General features: G+C 45.9%; 1 protein-coding gene across 6 annotated transcripts in view; it reads right to left on the reverse strand.

Moving 5' to 3' along the window:
• FARP1 (FERM, ARH/RhoGEF and pleckstrin domain protein 1) overlaps positions 1-18,741 on the reverse strand; it is a 330,763-nt gene that overhangs the window by 29,876 nt on the left and 282,146 nt on the right. For 4 of the 6 annotated variants that reach the window (XR_005200535.1, XM_037739083.1, XM_037739085.1 and 1 more), the window contains exons 14-16: positions 13,435-13,622; positions 11,837-11,926; positions 10,263-10,396 (exon numbers count right to left, since the gene is read on the reverse strand). Coding sequence is in view for 5 of the 6 variants with exons in the window: in XM_037739083.1 (XP_037595011.1) it covers positions 10,263-10,396; positions 11,837-11,926; positions 13,435-13,622 (412 nt within the window). In the remaining variant the exon portion in view is untranslated. The remainder of the gene's footprint in view (positions 1-10,262; positions 10,397-11,836; positions 11,927-13,434; positions 13,623-18,741) is intronic. The other 2 variants (XM_037739086.1, XM_037739084.1) reach the window with 1 other exon arrangement.

The following is an 18,741-nucleotide window of genomic DNA, read 5'->3' on the forward strand; positions in this document are numbered from 1 at the left end:
AAAAACATTAGCATGGGTGGTGTGCGCCTGTAATTCCAGCTACTTGGGAGGCTGAGGCAGGAGAATCACTGGAACCTGGGAGGCAGAGGTTGTAGTGAGCCAAGATGGCGCCACCGCGCTGCAGCCTGGGTGAAAGAGCGAGACTCCATCTCAAAAAAAAAAAAAAAAAAGATGGGGTGTCACTATTTTGTCCAACTGGCCTTGAGTTCCTGGACTCAAGCGATCCGCCTCAGCCTCCCAAAGTGCTGGGATTATAGGTATGAGCCACAGTGACTGGCCTCGTTATCTGGAACTTAAATAATTGGCCCCAGAATTTTTGAATGGATCTGTCATTTGAGAACACACAGACATAACGGACTTGAGTTCAAATGACATCATTTCGATATCATGGTGAGAGTCTGGATTGCGGGGGAAGAAACGCGGAGGATTTCTGGCTTCCCTCAGTAACAAGCAACCTCCGCTCTCATAGACACACCCCACCCCAAGAGAAAATGAAGTGCTGGGAAGAGGACACTGGGCGAGGGTGGTGGGGAATGAGCGTGGAGCCAAATGTCATCTATTTCGCTTTCTCTGCTCTTTTGCCAACTATGTATTATCTACTGATGTTAAAACTCCAAACTCGAAAGAAGTGTCCTTCCCACATCCACGTCTCTCTGAGTCCCCAGCATCTTTCTCGGTAGAGATGGCTCTAGGTTGGCAACATCAGACCCCTGTGCAGCTGGGAAGACGCAGATCCCCAAATGTAAAGGGGCTCAGCTCTACATGAGTACAGGCTGGGGCCTCTGAAGTCACTGCAAACAGTACAGGCACATCTGTCTTTCTTATCCCATCCTGTCCCCACCCCAGCTGCCACAGCAAGTCCCAGCCCTGCTTGGGTCCAAATACACAGGACATAGCCCCAGGGACTAGGGACAAAATCCAAATTCCTGCTGCCCACCTAGAAATATCCTCATGGTTTTACTTCTTCTACACGTCACGGCCTCCACATCTAAGCTGAAGTGTTCCTTTTACTATAAACAGCTAAAAGCTCACTGTATTATCAAGAACATGAAAAAGTAATTTTAACTCTTCCACAACATCCTCCGGATGTTAACCTCACAAGAAAGGAGTCCTTGTCTGCAAGGCAGGGCCACATATTTGTTGCCTGGGTAATTACCACACAGCAACAAAGACGAAAATTCTTTTGACGATTTCACTTAGGAAAACCATGGAAAGTCTGCTAAGAAGCTGCCTGGATGCTCAATTCTGACCTGAGCAATGTGACTAATTTACTCCCAGGAGCAACGACACATCACCTCAGCAAAGGACTGAACACACACCCACACATTGTGAATTTTCAGGTCCTGACCTCTTATCAGTACGTCATTCAACACAGTGTGAGCTAGTCAGCCACGCAGCAGCAGATGGGCTGAGGGCAAGGAAGAAGAAAAGGACATGAAAATGACCATTTCTCTGTGGGTGGGCCGCTGCCCAACAGCAAGGCTGTCTCCAAGGGTGGACTGTGAGTGTTCTGCCCATCATCCCCCTAAGAGGAGGCAGAAGGACACCTGTACCATGAGTTCTGTCTCTGCCGGGAAACACTTTCGCAGGCTGTGGTTGCAGGCAGGGACAAAGCAGGCCAGGCTAAATCGCTACTCTGCCCTCCTATTCACCTCCCCAACCGCAGGGTCAACAGAAAGCCTATTTAGGACGTCAGAGAAACAGTTCACACTGTGCTGCTGACCTTGGTGGCAAAAAAATCTCCCAACTCTCCTTGGAAGCATCACGAGCCCTAGGGCGCAGGCTCTCTCCCAGAGGGCGTGTTTTCTGGAAATCAGTAACATTTGGCCAGGCTGTGGCGAAGGGCCCAGGGCGATTCCTTCACCAGGGAAAGCAGGCAGTGACTAGCACACTGCACATCCCAAGTGCCAACGTAAACCCAAGTGTGCCTACTCCTCACCCAGCTATCCCCTTCTCTCCTCAGAGCACACAAGCCAACGGCGCAGCTTCGAGCTCGAGGGCTGGTGTTTGTCCCCGGCTCTCTCTCAGTGCGTGCTCAACCCCGAAAATACTTCTTTCTTTTGAAGCTTCTTAATCTTCACTTGCGACACAAACATCGCATCCTTGTCCTCACTATTCCCTGCAGTCTCCATGATTCCAAACGGAAAAAAATATGTAATTGTATATGTTTCTGTGTCTATGTATATGAAAAGCATAGCGTGAAATGAGTAAGTGGGAACAGATGGATCCTACATTAATATATGGGGTGGGGAGGGTGGCTGCATTCCAAAAGCAAACAAATTAGCCAAAGTAACAGAATATATATATATTGCTCTGTCCCCAAGACTGGAGTGCAGTGGTGCCATCTTGGCTCACTGCAATCTCTGTGTCTGGGGTTCAAGTGTTTCTCCTGCCTCTACCTCCCGAGTAGCTGGGATTATAGGTACCTGCCACCATGCCTAATTTTTATATTTTTAGTAGAGATGCTGTTTCACCATCTTGGTCAGGCTGGTCTCAAACTCCTGACCTCAGGTGATCCACCCGCCCTGGTCTCCCGCAGTGCTGTGATTATAGGCGTGAGCCACTGCGCCCATCCTAATATATCATATGTGACATATATGTATCAGCCACATGTGATATATGTGGATTTTTCATTACAGTCCCATTAATCTTAGCATTAATTCATATGCCCACTTGTCAAGACGACATTTGTCCAAGAGACCCCTTCAATGGGCTGGGGGTGCTACGCCTTTGGCAGCTGCAGGAAGCACGGAAGACAGAAGCCCTCCCATTCTTAGCCAGCCTCGAGCCTGTCAATTACATTCTTAGCATGCTCAAAGCTACGGCTTCTTTCTTGCCTTCTTGAGGTTTACCACCAGGTCACGTTGAGTAAGCATCAAAAGTGACGACCCAGTCATGGGCAGGTTTGTCAGCACCCAGCATCTTTCCTGTTGTCAATAGGAAATTAAAATGCACTAGAAGAGAAGAGATATGTTAGACTCCTCAAGTGACCCAGAAAGTGCCTTCTCCAGTGTTTTCCAGTAGAAACCCATTTGCAATTCTTGGCAAAATGGTTTCATTTTCCTCAGGGAAACAGCTTGCTCTCAGAGCACTGTGGGCCATATAGTCAGGAATAAGGCAGAAAATCAAAGAAAAACTAGCTCCTAGCTACGCTTAAGAACATGGAATTTGGCTGGGTGCAGTGGCTTAACACCTATAATCCCAACACTTTGGGAGGCCAAGGTGGGTGGATCACTTGAGGTCAGGAGTTCGAGACCAGCCTGGCCAACATGGTGAAACCCCTTCTCTACTAAAAATACAAAACTTAGCCAGGCATGGTGGTGCACACCTGTAATCCCAGCTACTTGGGAGACTGGGGCAGGAGAATCCCTTGAACCCAGGAGGTGGAGGTTGCAGTGAGCTGAGCTGAGATCGTGCCGCTGCACCTCCATCCTGGGCAACATAGGCAGACTCCATTTAAAAAAAAAACAACAGAAAAAACAGAACATGCAATTTTACTCATGCCTAAAAAGGAAACAAGGCCAAGTGTGGTGGCTCATGCCTATAATCCCAGTACTTAGAAAGGCTGAGGCAGGAGGATCACTTGAAGCCAGAAGTTCAAGGCTGCAGTGATGTAACGTATGCAGTGATCACACCACTACACTCCAATCTGGGCAACAGAGCGAGACTTTGTCTCTAAAAAACTAATAAAAATCAATAAAAGGATATTCCATCATACGAGTGCCTAAGGAATGGTGTCAATGGGCACTTGATATAGTAGCCAAAAGGAAGCTCTGCCTCTTCCTTTCGGCTACTAAGGATAAAGCTGCTATGAACGCAGATGTATGAGAGTCTGCTAGAGTTCCTGCTTTCAGTTCTTCTGGGCTCATGCTGAGGAGTGGAACTGCCTGATCCTATTGTAATTATGTGCTTAGTTTTTTGAGAAACACTTATATGATTTTTTTCTTTTTTTTTGAGATGGAGTCTCATTCTGTTGCCCAGGCTGGAGTGCAATGCTGCGATCTTGGCTCACTGCAACCAAGATCTGCCTCCTGGTTCAAGCAATTCTTCTGCCTCAGCCTCCCAAGTAGCTGGGACTACCAGCACACACCACCACGCCCAGCTAGTTTTTTATTTTTAGTGGAGACAGGGTATCACCTTATTGGTCAGGCTGGTCTCGAATGCCTGACCTTGGGATCCACCGGCCCTGGTCTCACAAAGTGCTGTGATTACAGGCATCAGCCACCGTGCCCACACATGATTTTTGTTTTAATGATACCTAGGACAAACACTTGAAGCTTCAGAGAGCTGGGAGAATAAGAAGAGTATTTAATTCATTTTGTTCTATGAAGCCTTCACTGGTGCTTCTGTAAAGATGCTCCACTTTTCTGGGCAGGGAAACAATTTTCTGACCTGCTCAGTCATCATTCAGCCATCTGGTGTCAGAGCAACACAATGCTGCCCCCCCTCTGACAGCAGCTTCCGAGAGTGTCCCATCCCTGAAAGAGCCTCTTCTCTGCCCTGAAGGGACCTCCCATCCTTCAGGACGCCCTTCTCACATCTCTCACACCTGCAGGACTTCCTCCAGCCTGGAGTCTGCTGCTGTACACCAGGAACTACCTTCCTCAAACCATCCTTGCCTTCCTTGGCTGCCATTCTCCAAGAACTGCTGTCTTCTGGATCCTCCAACCCCTATGTGTTCAATTTTTTTTTTTTTTTTTTCAAACTCCTGGTGGCCTCTTCTGTTTCCTTTGCTGGTTTTATGCTGCCATGATCTATGTTTATGGAAAGCAAACTGCCATAAAGGTATAGTCGAGAAGATTCTACCCTCAGCTCTCTTCCTCTCAATGTTCTCTTCCTTGAAGATCTGATTCTTTTTGTGGATAACTTCCAAACCTATGCCTTTCTGTCTCATTTTTTTCCCAAGCTGGGGACCCACATTTCCAACTGTCCGGAGCACATTATTAGGGGACCCTCAAAATTACTGTTCCCAAAGCAAGCTCATCTTCCCTTATCATACTTGTATGCTTCTTTCTTCCTGGCTTCTTTGATTTCCCTCCCATTTTCATGACCATCCTCTGAGCTGACCATGTTCAAAACTCCAGGTGGCCTCCCCCTTCCTTCCCCGTTGTCCTGCAGAGCCCTGGGCGCCCAGTGAGATCTCAACATTCAGTCAGTCTGGTCCTCCTGGCCATGTCTTCCATGTGATTCTGGCCAAAGTTTCTCCCAAAGCATGCAGCTGATCCTCCTTGAAAACTGTGCACCCTATAGCTGATCCCAAGGGCCTCTTTGACGACTGACTGCTCACTGTCTCCTGGTTGGCTCATAAGCAGAATTTCGGACCCTGCAGAATCTACCAAGGCATTCTGCAGCAAAGCAGGCCTGCCGCCCGTCTCGGGGGGCCCAGCTGGCCACCGTGCACTCAGCCTCTGCCAGTCACCTTGGGAGTCCTGACTGCACTCGCCAGAGGTTATAAGTGGCTTTCTCTGAATGCATTTGAACAGCTGAGTAAACTGTGCTTGCTTTCACAAAGAAAATAACTCCCGAAGTTATTTGAACTCACCAAACCAGTTTCTTTGTTTTTGAAGAAAGCAGGTAGCGTGGGCTCTGCCAGCATAAAGCAGGCCCTGGGCATCCATCTCCTTCTCAGGTGTGTTTCCTCAGGGGAAGGTGACATTTGGACAAGGGCAGGTGTGTTTGCTGAACTGAGTGTCAGCCTAATCATTCTGGAAAACTTGCTGAAGCTTTTTCTGCCCTGTAATTTCCCCACTGTTGATGGAAGCATCTTGCAGTCCCAGTCACTAGACCACTATGTACCAAACTCTGGGGAGCTTTTGGTGCGTATGATACTTTAGATGTCTTTCCACTAACGATAAACACTAAAGATATTATCATGGAATAAAATCTGGAGTTCAGTTAATGTAACGGACCAACGCTGTTTTCTCAGTGTTGCCGACTCTCCCATGGTGACTTAAGATGTGAACGGGAAGAGGACAGGTGCAGACCACAGAGAAACCCTATAGCCTTGCAACTTTTCTCTGGAATTATTTTCAAATAAGAAGTTTATTATTTTTTTTAAAAAGATCAGCTTCTCTGCTTTCTCTGTGCCATGCCGTACACTGAGCCCTTTCTAGACACTGTGCCAACTACGGATCCGCCCTGCATGGGAGATGGCATCCACGTTTCGCCCAGGAGGAAATGTGGCTCCACAAGGCCCACACCTATAGCTGAATGCAGCCCCGCAGTGGGGGTGTGACCACGAATTCGGATCTTATCCACCCCAATCGACAGGAGCCAGCTTGTGCTTCCTGTATCACAGCAATGTGAGGAAAAGTAGAGGTACATATATAGGTAACGAACACACACACACAGGCACAGTCAGTCAGTAGCCTAGCGTGAATCCTTTCTTAAACCTCCCTGTGATCCATTCTTCTCAGCGAATATATTTAGCCCGGGGGTTGCCTGTTCTGCACAGACAATGATGGCCCATGTGTGTTCTCCGGGACAGAACTGGCAGTGATGCTCCATGCCCACCCTGGATGTGACACCCATACCTGTCAGAGGACCCGACCCTTTGTGCCCTATGTGCCTGCCTCCTGCTTTGAGAGTACAAGTCCCCCATGGGCAAAGCCTGACACACACTCACCTACCCACTTCATTCATTCATTTATGTATTCCTTCATGCACTGCTTGTAGACTAAAGAAACAAGAGTTATAACTAGTCTATGACATGCAAACCAGGAATCATAGAATGTTAGGACTGTCAGAGGCACTGCAGGGTCAGGGTCAGGTCATGTTGCATGATCATCCTGAAGTACTTAAAAAATACACGTTCCCCAGTCTCACTCCTAAAGTTCTGATCCAAGAGAGCTGGAGAGGGCCTGGCAATCTGCATTTTTCAAAGTCCCCTCCAGTTCCCAAGCCCAGTGACCCTGAGGCCCTGCCAGGTTTGGGGTTTTACTCCACAGATAAATCCCATCTGGACATGGCAGTCAGTCTTCGCTGGAGAACCCCTGAGGTGAAGGGGCTCACGTCACAAGGCAGACTCTCACCGCCACCTGCACTTAGGCTGAGGGAATCTTTCTGTGTTAAGACATCGTGCTTCTTTGGAAATTGACTCCATTGTTTCCATTTTGTCATCTGGTATCACTAAGATGCTTATGCCCTTTTCCATACGACCAGCCTGCAGGTATGCGATGGGAGCCATCACGCTTTCTAAAGCCTTTTCTCATCCGGGCCAGGTGCCTAGTTCCCTAGATCATTTTGTTTTAATCGAACACATTCTCAGCCCCTTTCACACGTGAAGGCTGAGTTTGGTGCTGTGTTCTCCCAGAGTGCTGAGCCCTGAATTTTGAAGGGGCCATCCTCTTCCAGGCTCTGGGCTCTTTTTAATGAGGCATTTTAGGGCACATGTTTTTGACTCTGGCTGTACTTTGGAAGCACCTGGGAAGTTTAGAAACTACCAATACTTTGGGTCTACTCAGAGATTTTGATATAATGGGGCTAGGGGTTTGCTCGAGGTGATTTTTTTTTTTTTTTTAGATGAAGGTTTGCTCTTGCCCAGGCTGGAGTGCAATGGCACGATCTCGGCTCACTGCAACCTCTGTTTCCCGAGTTCAAGCGATTCTCCTGCCTCAGCCTCCCGAGTAGCTGGGATTACAGGCATGTGCCAACACACCCGGCTATGAGGTGATTTTGATGAGTAGCCGATGCTGAGATGTTGAGAGGTAAGGAACTAGAGAGACACTGGTTTCTCTGTGGGCTGGTCCGTTGGCTCGTACTAAACTCACGCACAGCCTTCTTCCCTTGGACTTCCACACCAGATCCTCCTCATCGTGTTCTTGAGTAACTGATTAGCAGAACTTCCCTGCAACCCCTTCATGGACCCCTGGGCAGTGTCAGGTATTTGGTTTGGTCTACTGTTCCAAGGCTATGCAGGTCCCATGGATGGAGCTGCTCGCTCACTATCTTCCTTCTCTCTAGCTCTGAGTCCTTTACATACTTCTGGTGTCTTTCTCTAAAACATGGATTAAATTATGGATCTTAGAAAGATACTCTACTGAAAACCCTCTGGGAATCAAATTATATCTACTGCTTTTTAAGCAACTCAATAAATACTCTTTCACAGATAAGGTAAAGCTCTATGGTCATGGCATTTACTCCTACAATGAGTCGTATTAGACAGCTCTCTGCGTTTCTCTCCAGTGGCACCCTCCAATGCAGGGGCCGGCCAAAGCTGCCAGGATGGGCTTTCAGGGTGCTGCACACTGATGACATTTCCTGTGTGTGGCCTTTCCAGCCTTATTTAAATCAACTGCCACATGCACTGAGACTGCCATAGTGATGCCAGCTCAACATGTCCTGAGCCTCCAGGAAGATTTGCCTAAGACAATGTTAACACACGTCTCGCTGGCCAGAGAACAAACCGCCCAGTGGGTTCTCCAGAGTTAAGGTCTTTGGCCCATGATGACAGCATCATTCAACTTCGTATGAATAATGATGAGACACAAGGCAGAACACACGCGAAAGCTTCGAGGTCAGGCCTGGGAAGGTCAAGCTGCATCTGGCAGAATTTTTATTTTTATTTTAGAGACAGGGTCTTGTTCTGTCGCCCAAGCTGGAGCGCAGTGGCGCAATCATAGCTCACTGCAGCCTTGAACTTCTGGGCTGAAGTGATTCTCCCGCCTTAGCCTCTCCAGTAGCTGGAGAGGTTTGCGTCACTATGCCAGGCTAATCAAATAAATATTATTTTGTAGAGATGGGGTCTTGCTATGTTCCCCAGGCTGCTTTTAAACTCCTGACCTGAAATGATCCTCCTGCCTCAGCCTCCCAAAGTGCTGGGATTACAGGCATGAGCCGCTGTGCCTGGCCAAGTTTTATTTTCAATTTTGAAAAGTGGCATTTCTCTTCTATTCATCATACCAAGACTCTTGCTTACGTGGTGTTTTCAATTTTTCCCATTTCCAGTGAGGTTGACATTGTACCTGTTATTTCCCCATTTCTGGCAGTGCTCTCCCCGCTGGGGCCCCTTCGTGGTGCCTGCCACCTCCTTCTCTCAAGGGAAGGAGAACTGCACATGAATTATCCTCCACGTATAAAAAGTGTACAAGGCTGGATGTCACTTAGAGGGATGAGAGAGCCCCGGCTGGCCCCAGCAAACTGGCTTTACAACACACAGAGCAGCTCTGCTTAGCTATTAAACTGACACTTTAATGCCACAGCCTGGGATCACCTGAGGCAAGGCAACCTGACACAGGCCTCCTTCAGGCCTCCGGTCACTGAGGGCCCCGATGCCCCTCCAAACCAAATCCTCACTGCTAGTGAGGAGCCAGCACATCACGGCTTCTATTCCTGCCAACAACCTTTGGTATCTTCTCCTGGCATTTTTCAAATGCATGTTTAGTAGACAATCAACTCCCCGCATGTCTGTCTACAGATAACTGTCTTTAAAAAACTGCCATAGGAATTTTCGACAAAACCTTCTCTTTTAGATACAGGTGTGGCAGATTCTGCATGTGACAGTCCATGAAGCTTTTCCTGTTTTTTTTTTTTTTGTTCCTTCCTTTTTTTTTTCTTTTCTTTTTTTTTTTTTTTTTTTTTTTTTTTTTTTTTTTTTTTTTTGTTCCTTCCTCTTCTCTCACATTAATGTTTCACTTGGTATTTAATAGAGAGGCTTCAGATTATGTTATATTTAACCAATCTGCTACTGATGGACACTGAGAGCATTTCCATTATTTTAATTATCCATTGGATGGCTTTGTTCAAATGGCATTTCATGAATTAAAATAGATCCTTATGATAACTCAAGGTATGGCACGTGTGCGCATAAGCACACGCTACATAACTCTGTTCTTCAAAGCACTTTTTAAACACTGTAGAATACAGAAAGCTGCAGAAGACATGTATGTACTTCGTAAATGACTCTAAAGCCAGCACCAGTAAAATGTGGCCAGCACCCTTCAAAGCCTTCCTAAGTCCCTACTCTTTATGAACCCTATCGTCCTCCAGGAGTAACGGCTGTCTTTATTTATACAATGATAATCATATACTCATTCTAAGAGGAAAAATATCCATCTTGAAGAACTGCAAACCAAAGGAAAGAAACTGCGGATGAGATCTGAACGCATGCAGGACTTAACTGAAAATCCTCCGGAGGCTGGCTTGTGTTAAGCCAGTTTCCTGCCTCTCATCCTTGTGGCTGCCCGCTGCTTACCAAGAACAACACAAAACTAATATGAGAAAGAGAAGGGGAGAAGCGTGGTGTGACGCGGAGATGTACTCACCACAGGGCGAGGCGCTGCTCGATTTCCTTGAGAAAACTGGTATGAAATTTGTGCAAAGGTTCAAAATTCGGGAATATGAGGCTTTTCAGTGCCTCTGGCATGGAGTCCTCTTTGCTCACTGTGCTCTGGAACCACTGGAAAAAAGAAGACAGCGCACTTACAGGTGCAAAGACCGATGACCAGTGTCTGCACGTCTCCAGAAGTCACGCTGCGGCCAAACGCACCAGGAGGACCCAGGCCTTCCCTCCCAGCTTCTTGGCATTTCAGGAACGCAGGGCTACCCAGGCCTTCCTGTTTCCTCTTTCTTTCCATAGATGGGGTGAGAAGCCCATCTTGGTATTACAGCTTTCTCTCCCCTTTCTTTCCTTAGATGGGGTAAGAAGTGCCCATCTCAGTATTAACTGCTTTCTGAAATTTGCTACCCATTGACAATTTAAGCCAGGAGAAATCTCTTAAATGGGTAACCACTTGAATCAAAACCTCCATTCTGGCCGATTCGATAGAGAACCACTTATGTTACCACTGAATATGCTGTGCTTCATTCCTTTAAGAACTTCCAGCTCTGTTCCTTTGTTAAATTGCTGGGCATCGGCCGGGTGTGGTGGATCATGCCTGTAATCCCAGCACTTTGGAAAGCCGAGGCGGATGGATCACCTGAGGTCGGGAGTTCAAGACCAGCCTGACCAACATGGAGAAACCCCATCTCTACTAAAACACAAAATTAGCTGGGTGTGGTGGCACATGCCTGTAATCCCAGCTACTCAGGAGGCTGAGGCAGGAGAATCAGTTGAATCCAGAGGTGGAGGCTGTGGTGAGCTGAAATCTTGCCATTGCACTCCAGCCTGGGCAACAAGAGTGAAACTCCGTCTCAGAAAATAAAAAGTAAAAAATAAAATCGCTGGGCATGAATGTGGCCAAACCCAGGAATAAAGCCATGGCCTTCACACAAAGCCACTCCTGTCGCTGAGGGGAGCTGGGTTCATGACGCATACTGAGCACCCATCAAGGGCCTAATGCAATCCACAGCCCAGAGCAACAAAAACTCAGTGATCCCAGTTCCCTCCCACTGGCTAACTCCTTCCCGGAATCCAGGGGTCAGGAAGACATCTGCAATGCTCTAAACTTGTTTCCAAGACTGAGCAGGACTGATTAAAATAATAAAAGACAGTCTTCTGGCAGATTTTGCTGACATAGCTCAATTTATTATCAAAGATAAAATGAATCTCCTATTCACCTCTGAGGTCTCCTATGAACAAAAATCATCAGTTATACTTGGCAAAACACGAAATGTTCTGGACCAATGCACACAGACAGTAAAATGTTTAATTTTAATTTTCTCTACCTTAGGAACTTCCTTCTTTTGCACTTGAAAGTCGCCATCATGAAAAATGTTTTGGCGTATAGTCCCAACTAAATATACTATGAGCATTTAATTTCTATACCCTAGGACCAAAGTCCTTTCAACTGAAGTCAGGGAATCCAACATTTAATTAGCTCCAGCTTCTCCTGTACTGCTGAGTATTAATTGAGATAAATTATGTAACTGAATGCTTTGGGGGAAATACTGCACATACCGAAGTGATGACTTCAAGATCCTTCAGATATGTTCGCTCGGTGGTAGACACTTCTTTAGCTATGAAGTACGCTTTATCAGTTGGGAATCTCTGCAAAATCCATCAAAAGAAACAAGGCACAATAATCATTTCTGAGTATAAGTCTTGGAGAATGTCCTGCTTAAAGTGACATATTACTAACTTGTGATCTTTTGGTAGCTGGGATCAATGAGAAATAAAATTCTTACTTATTCTCCTTTGTGTCCTCCTTTGTGTGTTAACAGAATAAATAAGAATTCCTCTTCTTTCTGTGTTAAGAGGAGCTAGGCTAAGATAATAGAGTTCCATGATGAGAATATAGTCTAGGAAAGTTTCCTTCCAGGTAAAAATTACCATCAGCAAAGGGACTTCCTTTTAGGAAATTAGAAAAACGGCGAAAGAAAGACATAGAAAGGTACTGTCCCATTCTACGTCTGCTGGTGGTGCTGGCATTCATGACACAGAAGTTACACTGTGGGAACACATGGTAGCTGGATCTGAAGGGACAGAGGTGAGCTCAGCTGGTGGCATCATGGGCCTGAACTCCGTTGGTGGCTGTCAGTTAGGTGGGCAGCCACCCTCACCACGGAGCAGGCCAGCCTTCCAGCTTTACTTTCTCTTTAAATAACAAGTACAAGGGTGTCTCCTGTTGTCTGCAATTTTACCCACTTCTCATAGGAGTCCGCCTGACTCCATTGCTGGGTATACAACGACAGGATTCGAAGCAGAGACTCAAATACCTGGACGCTCATGTTCATAGCAGCCAAAAGGTGGGAACCACAGGAGTGTCCAGTAACCGAGGAATGGATTACAAAGTGTGGTTTATACACACAACAGGATACCACTCAGCCCTCAAATGGCAGGTAGTTCTGACCTGAGCTACACATGGAAGATCCACAAGGACACTATGCAAAGTGAAATAAGCCAGTCACAAAAGGGCAAATACTGGATGCTTCTGCTTATATGAGTTCCCTAGAGTAAGCAAATTCATAGAGACAGAAAGTGGAATAGGGGGGCCAGGGGTTAGCAGGAGGGGGAAGTAGGAGTTAGTGATGAACGGATGTAGTTTGTTTGGGAAAATAAGTGCTGGAGTGGATGGTAGGGACCGTGGCATGACGACATGAATGTACTTAATGCCACCAAGCTGCACACTTGAAAATGGATAACATGGTGCCTTTGCTCTTATGTACATTTTACTACAATTTTTTTTTTTTGAGACGCAGTCTTGCTCTGTCGCCCAGGCTGGAGTGCAGTGGTGTGATCTCACCTCACTGCAACCTCTGCCTCCCGGGCTCAAGCTATTCTCCTGCCTCAGCCTCCCGAGTAGCTGGAACTACAGGCGTGTGCCACTATGCCTGACTAATTTTTGTATTTTTAGTAGAGATGGGGTTTTACCATGTTGTCCAGGATGGTCTCGATTTCTTGACCTCATGATCTACCCACCTCAGCCTCCCAAAGGGCTGGGATTACAGGTGTGAGGTACCATGCCTGACCTAATTTTACTACAATTTTTAAAAATCATACACACAAATACACGTGCACACACAACCACACACACACGTGAGCCCTGGGCCCTGTACCTTTCTCCGGCCCTCGTCCTCATCGTCCGTCCTGGGGCAGGCCTGGTCATTCAGCAGTGGGCTGATCAAGGGAGAAGCCTGCTTGGTGTCAGGGCTGAGGTTGGGAGACAAGGTCACGTTGGCAGGGGCCGCTCCTCCCTGTGAATTCACGGACAGCTCTGAAAGGTGAGGGCTACCAGTCAGGGAGCCTGTTTGGGGATGAGAGGTTTTAAAGAAAAAAAAAAAAGTAATTTTTTCTGGGACCCGATTTCTATTCACTACTTTCACCTTTTACAAATTGTAAGAACCCTGACTACCCCCCATGGTAAACTGAAAGTGATTCATTATTTTCTAGTTTTTTCCTAAGTCAAAGCTGCCTTAATAAAGATACCAAAGTATGAATAATTCAATGGAGGCTTCATTCTGTAATTAATTATAAGGCAGAGAACTCTGCTTAGATAGCAATTAAAATAGCTTAAAAGCATAGTGTATCCCAAAATAGGAATTTCATCTCCCAACTACTGCTTATTTCTAAGAATTACTCAAGAAAGACACAGTATCTATGTCACAATGAGACATGGGAAAATGATTAGAAAATAGAACTATACTAACAGGCATCTAAGCGACTGGTGTGCTTAGGACACACTACGTCCCATAACAATGGTCACAGCTAACAGAAAGGTCAAGCAACTAACTCCCCATTCTACAAAGAACAGAAGCAAGCTTGTGATACCTGGTGATGTCATTCCATGTCTCTCACTGTTTGGGACAGAAACACTAGCATCACATTACAGGCATAAGCGATCACTTCAACATGCAAAACCAGAGGTCATTATATTACTACAATTTCCCTTTATGAGTCAAAAGTGACAGGACACCAATGAGTCCTTGTGAAAGGATACCACAGTAAATAATATGAAAATGTATATGTTACCCGCTATGAGTCAGCCACGGGAGATGACGTGTACAGGACACTCTTTGCCAATATACTTGTGCAAATATCCATATCCCAACCCACTGAAGCTACATGGGATGTTTCAGAATACGCTTCTCACCTAACCTGAGTGTTTTTGCCTAACACTTACATGCGTACTTCTAAGGCAGATTTGCTAGAGCTCATATGAGGTAAGCAAAGTTAAAGTAACCTGCAGTCCTGTCTACTATCACGGTATGAAAAGACAGAGTCAGCGCTTTCTCAATTAGTCTACAGTTTCAGGCTCGCTGCTACTCGGTACACTAAGGGTCTCCGGGGGAAAGGTGAAGGGGGTTTTCTGGGAACATCCCCGTTTTCCTGTCATCTGTTCTCACCCTCTGGGGTCATACATGTGCATCCTGGGATCACAAGATACAACCGCCTACCCAGAATGGAGCTGATAAAGTCAGGGCAGTGAGTTTGATCCCAGTGAAAGGAACCCTGGAGAAACCACCACCAACCCCCACCCTCGGTGCCAGCTTGGCCAGTCACCAGCACCACCACAGTGGAGGAAGAACCACTGTACCTGGAGAGTGACAAAGGCAGATGTCCTGCCCACGGACCACGGGTTAGTGCAAGGATCCTTGGATGGCAAGAGCAGAAAATGTGAGGAAAAGGCAGGTTGGGTCAGCTCGCATTCAAAAACGCCCTCTGCTTCTAAATCCTCACATTTATAACATGCCTCACTAAAACGAAGCCTTGTGTTAGACGAAGACCCCATCACCCGAAACACCACCAGACCCAGAAAACCCCGGAGAAAAAGGCCAGAAATTGCTTCACAAATGTCAATTTTATTGACACTAGTGCACAACTAAATACAATAATTGCAAAGGAATGGGAGCCGGTCAAACAGAGATGGTGACAATGAGTTAGAACTGTAGCCGTTTCAAGGTACTACACTATTCTCTCTTTAAAAAGAATCACAAAAAGAAAAAGGTTATCACTATAAATAGGAATTAGAAAAGAAATTCTGGCAGTCTGTCTAGAGGTTAAAACATCGCATGCATTTGTGAGTTGCTCTTGGAGAGTCATTTTTTTTTTTTATTTGTTCACCATAATCTGGCAACATTCGGGGCTTACCTTCGGCTCTCACGCTGTGCGTGAGATCAGGAGAGGCAGTTATAAGTAAGAACATGCTGAACCTTGACTTTGCAGTGATGTGGAACAGAAAAAGCCTCATCATTTAAAGAGTTGGAGCCGAGAATAAAAGGTAGTTAGAAGGCTAGCGGGAAGGGGAGCAGAGGCAAGGAAACAGCAACTAGCAGGCCAAGGACAGCATCGGCAACAGAGAGGAAATGAACTGCCACTCCGGGCGGGGGAGAAGTGGGGTGCACACACCCCAACACAGCCACCACCACTCTCAGAGGCCAACAGCGACTGCCCTTGCTGCACTGCACCTGGGAACACTCATACTTAGGAGACAGAGCAGGTTGAAGCGATGAGGCAGCAGACTGTGGTTCCAGGAGAGAGCCTGCCCAGCCAAGAAGGCAGGCCACGGTTCAGAGTCGGCTGGATTTGGAAGAATCCCCACTGCGCTACATAGGAGACAGGAATCAGAAAAGACGGCTGAGCGGGGACTTCTGGGTCACCTGTGTACCTCAAGTAGGAACAGCTCAGGATCAGCCCACAGGTTGCTGGGGGAAGGCTTGCTGCATGTCACTCACGTGGCCTAAACATGTCAATAACAATTACTTTCTATGTGCGCTACGCAGACTTGGAATGACAAACTTAGGGTAGTCAATTGTCTTTTCCCAAGACGCGACTCCAGCTTTGCTTATAGGGCCTAAGAAAGAAAGGGCGATGGGTGTGTTTAAACATCAAGACCAAGAAGCCGATAAATATCAAGCAGTCTGGTCTAGAAACCTATCAGCAGTTTTAAGGAAAGGCAAGGTCTGAAACTCTAAAGTTGTTTTGCTAATTTGAGCTGCATCTGTGGAGAAGAGGTCCCTTCTCTCCCTGCAAGATAAATAATCCGAGGCTTGAAAATGTGTAGGTGACGTGGTCCAAACAAAGTATGTAACTCATTTACTTTTCAGCAATTAATAAAATATGCTGACAAGGGGCAATTAGTAGAATTTGGCAGCTTGATGAGTAATTAAAATTCTCTTTTGACTTTGAGCCAGGGTGTGTCACAACAGTCTGTACAAACTTGTGTCCACACCAGCAGGTGTGAAGAGCTGTGTCTAAAAAAAAGCTAGTGTCCAAGGTCACAGAGTTATTAGAATTACGTGGAATCAGTTTTCACTGAAGTAGTCCATTTTACAAAAGAGCAAACAAACATGGTTCTGTTGTTAGGTAAAAGGAGCCCGGTGTGATTTATATGGCATTAGAAAGCTTGTTCACATCTTGCCGTCTGTCACCTGCTTTGAAGGCACAGCCCCGGGCAGCGGGGAGAGGAAATTGTGACTGACATTCATTGCTACTCCATGAAGTTATCAATGCCTTGGTATTTCTAGCACTTCTCCCTTTATGACAAATTAATGCAAAGTAATTTCCTTCATTAGGGAGCTCAAGGTAAATAATTTGGGGGGACCCTAAGAGGAAGCACCTGTTATTAAGGCAATAGGTGGTAAGAAGTTTAAAGAGATTAGAAAAAAGATCAGTCACACGCGGAAAGTCCGGAGGCGTCTCATGTTTTCAAAATGATTTTTCCTATATTCTCAAACGACCCTGCGTTTTCTTAGGTATTCAGTTAGATGTCAGGTTAGCAGCTCTCAAGTCCTTCACCTCTTCCTGGGGACTTCATGATCCCTCCCGCCACCCCTGCCATTCATCTAGAAGAGGTCTGCATTTCTGCTGCCCCCTCAGACAGAAAATGCCCCCAGTCACACAGCTCTCAAGGGAGGCATTTCTAGTAATTGCTGCATAAAATCCTTTTAAACGTACACATTCTCATGGCACAAATCATTATCGAACTTCAAATTAGCACTGCTATATTTATGGATTTCAATTGATCACCCAGCCCAGAAACTGCCTGCACTGCTCTATCTTCGTAATTTCAGACATGCTCATCCTTCTTCCTTCTTGGCCGGTCTGGGGAAGCTGGGTTTGCAGTGTCTTCATCAGCGCTTCAGCAGAGCTGCTGAAAGGCATCGGGAGGAGACCTCATCGTCTACAAGCCAAAGCCAGGCCTTTCTTCCCGCTTTGGGATTGTGTACGAGCTGCCTATTAACCGTGTACCTCCTCAGCCCGCATTCAAGCCTTAAACACAAACTCACACGATTCTGGGAAAAGAACACCCCCCAGAAAAACACTTCTAATCTATTTTTCAAGTAAAAAAAAAAGGCATTTCTAGTACTTAGCTGTATCTGTCCTGTTCTTTAAATTGGTCTCCAGTTTTTAACTACATAGGTATTATTTTTTCCTATAAAGGGGGAAACTAGAAAAACTTACAAAGAAATAGTAATCCAAGATATGTTTATAAATAGCTAATATTTGAGAGAATACTGTTAAAACTGAGAATATCAATTGTGTTCTCAATTTTTCTTTTCCAAAATTTTAAAGTGCAATTATAAAAAAGTATCTAATGCTTTTTCTTCAATATTCCCCCAAATAAAATGATATATTTTGCAACCTTCTAGGTGCCCTTTATCTACCATAATTTGTCTTCTTTTATTCTGTTCTAAAATATAGGAGATTTTATCTCTATGTGCCCAGAATACGCTCAAAAGGCTCAAGTAGGAAATGTATTAGAGATGTGGGTTTTCATCTATTTTCTTGAAAGGCTCTGTTTAAATCTATAAGCTCTCTCTAAGAGAATACAATGAAGCCTCTCTAGAGATTATCCGATTTGAAAGCCAGTTATCAAAATAAAGCAATATTATGCTGAATAACAGGTAGCTTCCCGAATAGACAGGACTCACTATAATCTTATCTAAGTTGGGGCCCCACTCAGTGGAATATGCAAAGCTCTTGGTATTTTGCAGAAATTACAAAGTTCCACAAGAAAACCCAGGTTATAGGATTACCCATGTTAGCAGTGTGGTCCTCTTCTGGATACCTGAGGTTGTTGAGGGTAATGTATGTATGCTTCTTAGACCCAGTTCCTTTAAGAAAAGTTTCACATGCAGCTAAGCATGAACTTCATAGTTCATCATCAAGCAATTCAGAAAAGCAATAGCAATGCAACTTGCAGAAAAAGAATTGAAATGCACAAATGGAAAAATGAAAGTGCTACCTTGTTCTTACGAGGAAAAGACGGGAGAATGCTGCTTTGTTTGAACACGGTGGTGACAGCAGCGGCAGTGGTGGTGGTGGTGATGGCGGCGGTGGTGGTGGTGGTGATGGTGGTGGTAGTGGTGGTGGTGATGGTGGTGGTGGTGATGGCGGCAGTGGTGGTGGTAGTGGTGGTGGTG

The sequence above is a fragment of the Cebus imitator genome, unplaced genomic scaffold, assembly GCF_001604975.1.
Source record: "Cebus imitator isolate Cc_AM_T3 unplaced genomic scaffold, Cebus_imitator-1.0 Scaffold62, whole genome shotgun sequence".
Lineage (NCBI taxonomy): Eukaryota > Metazoa > Chordata > Mammalia > Primates > Cebidae > Cebus > Cebus imitator.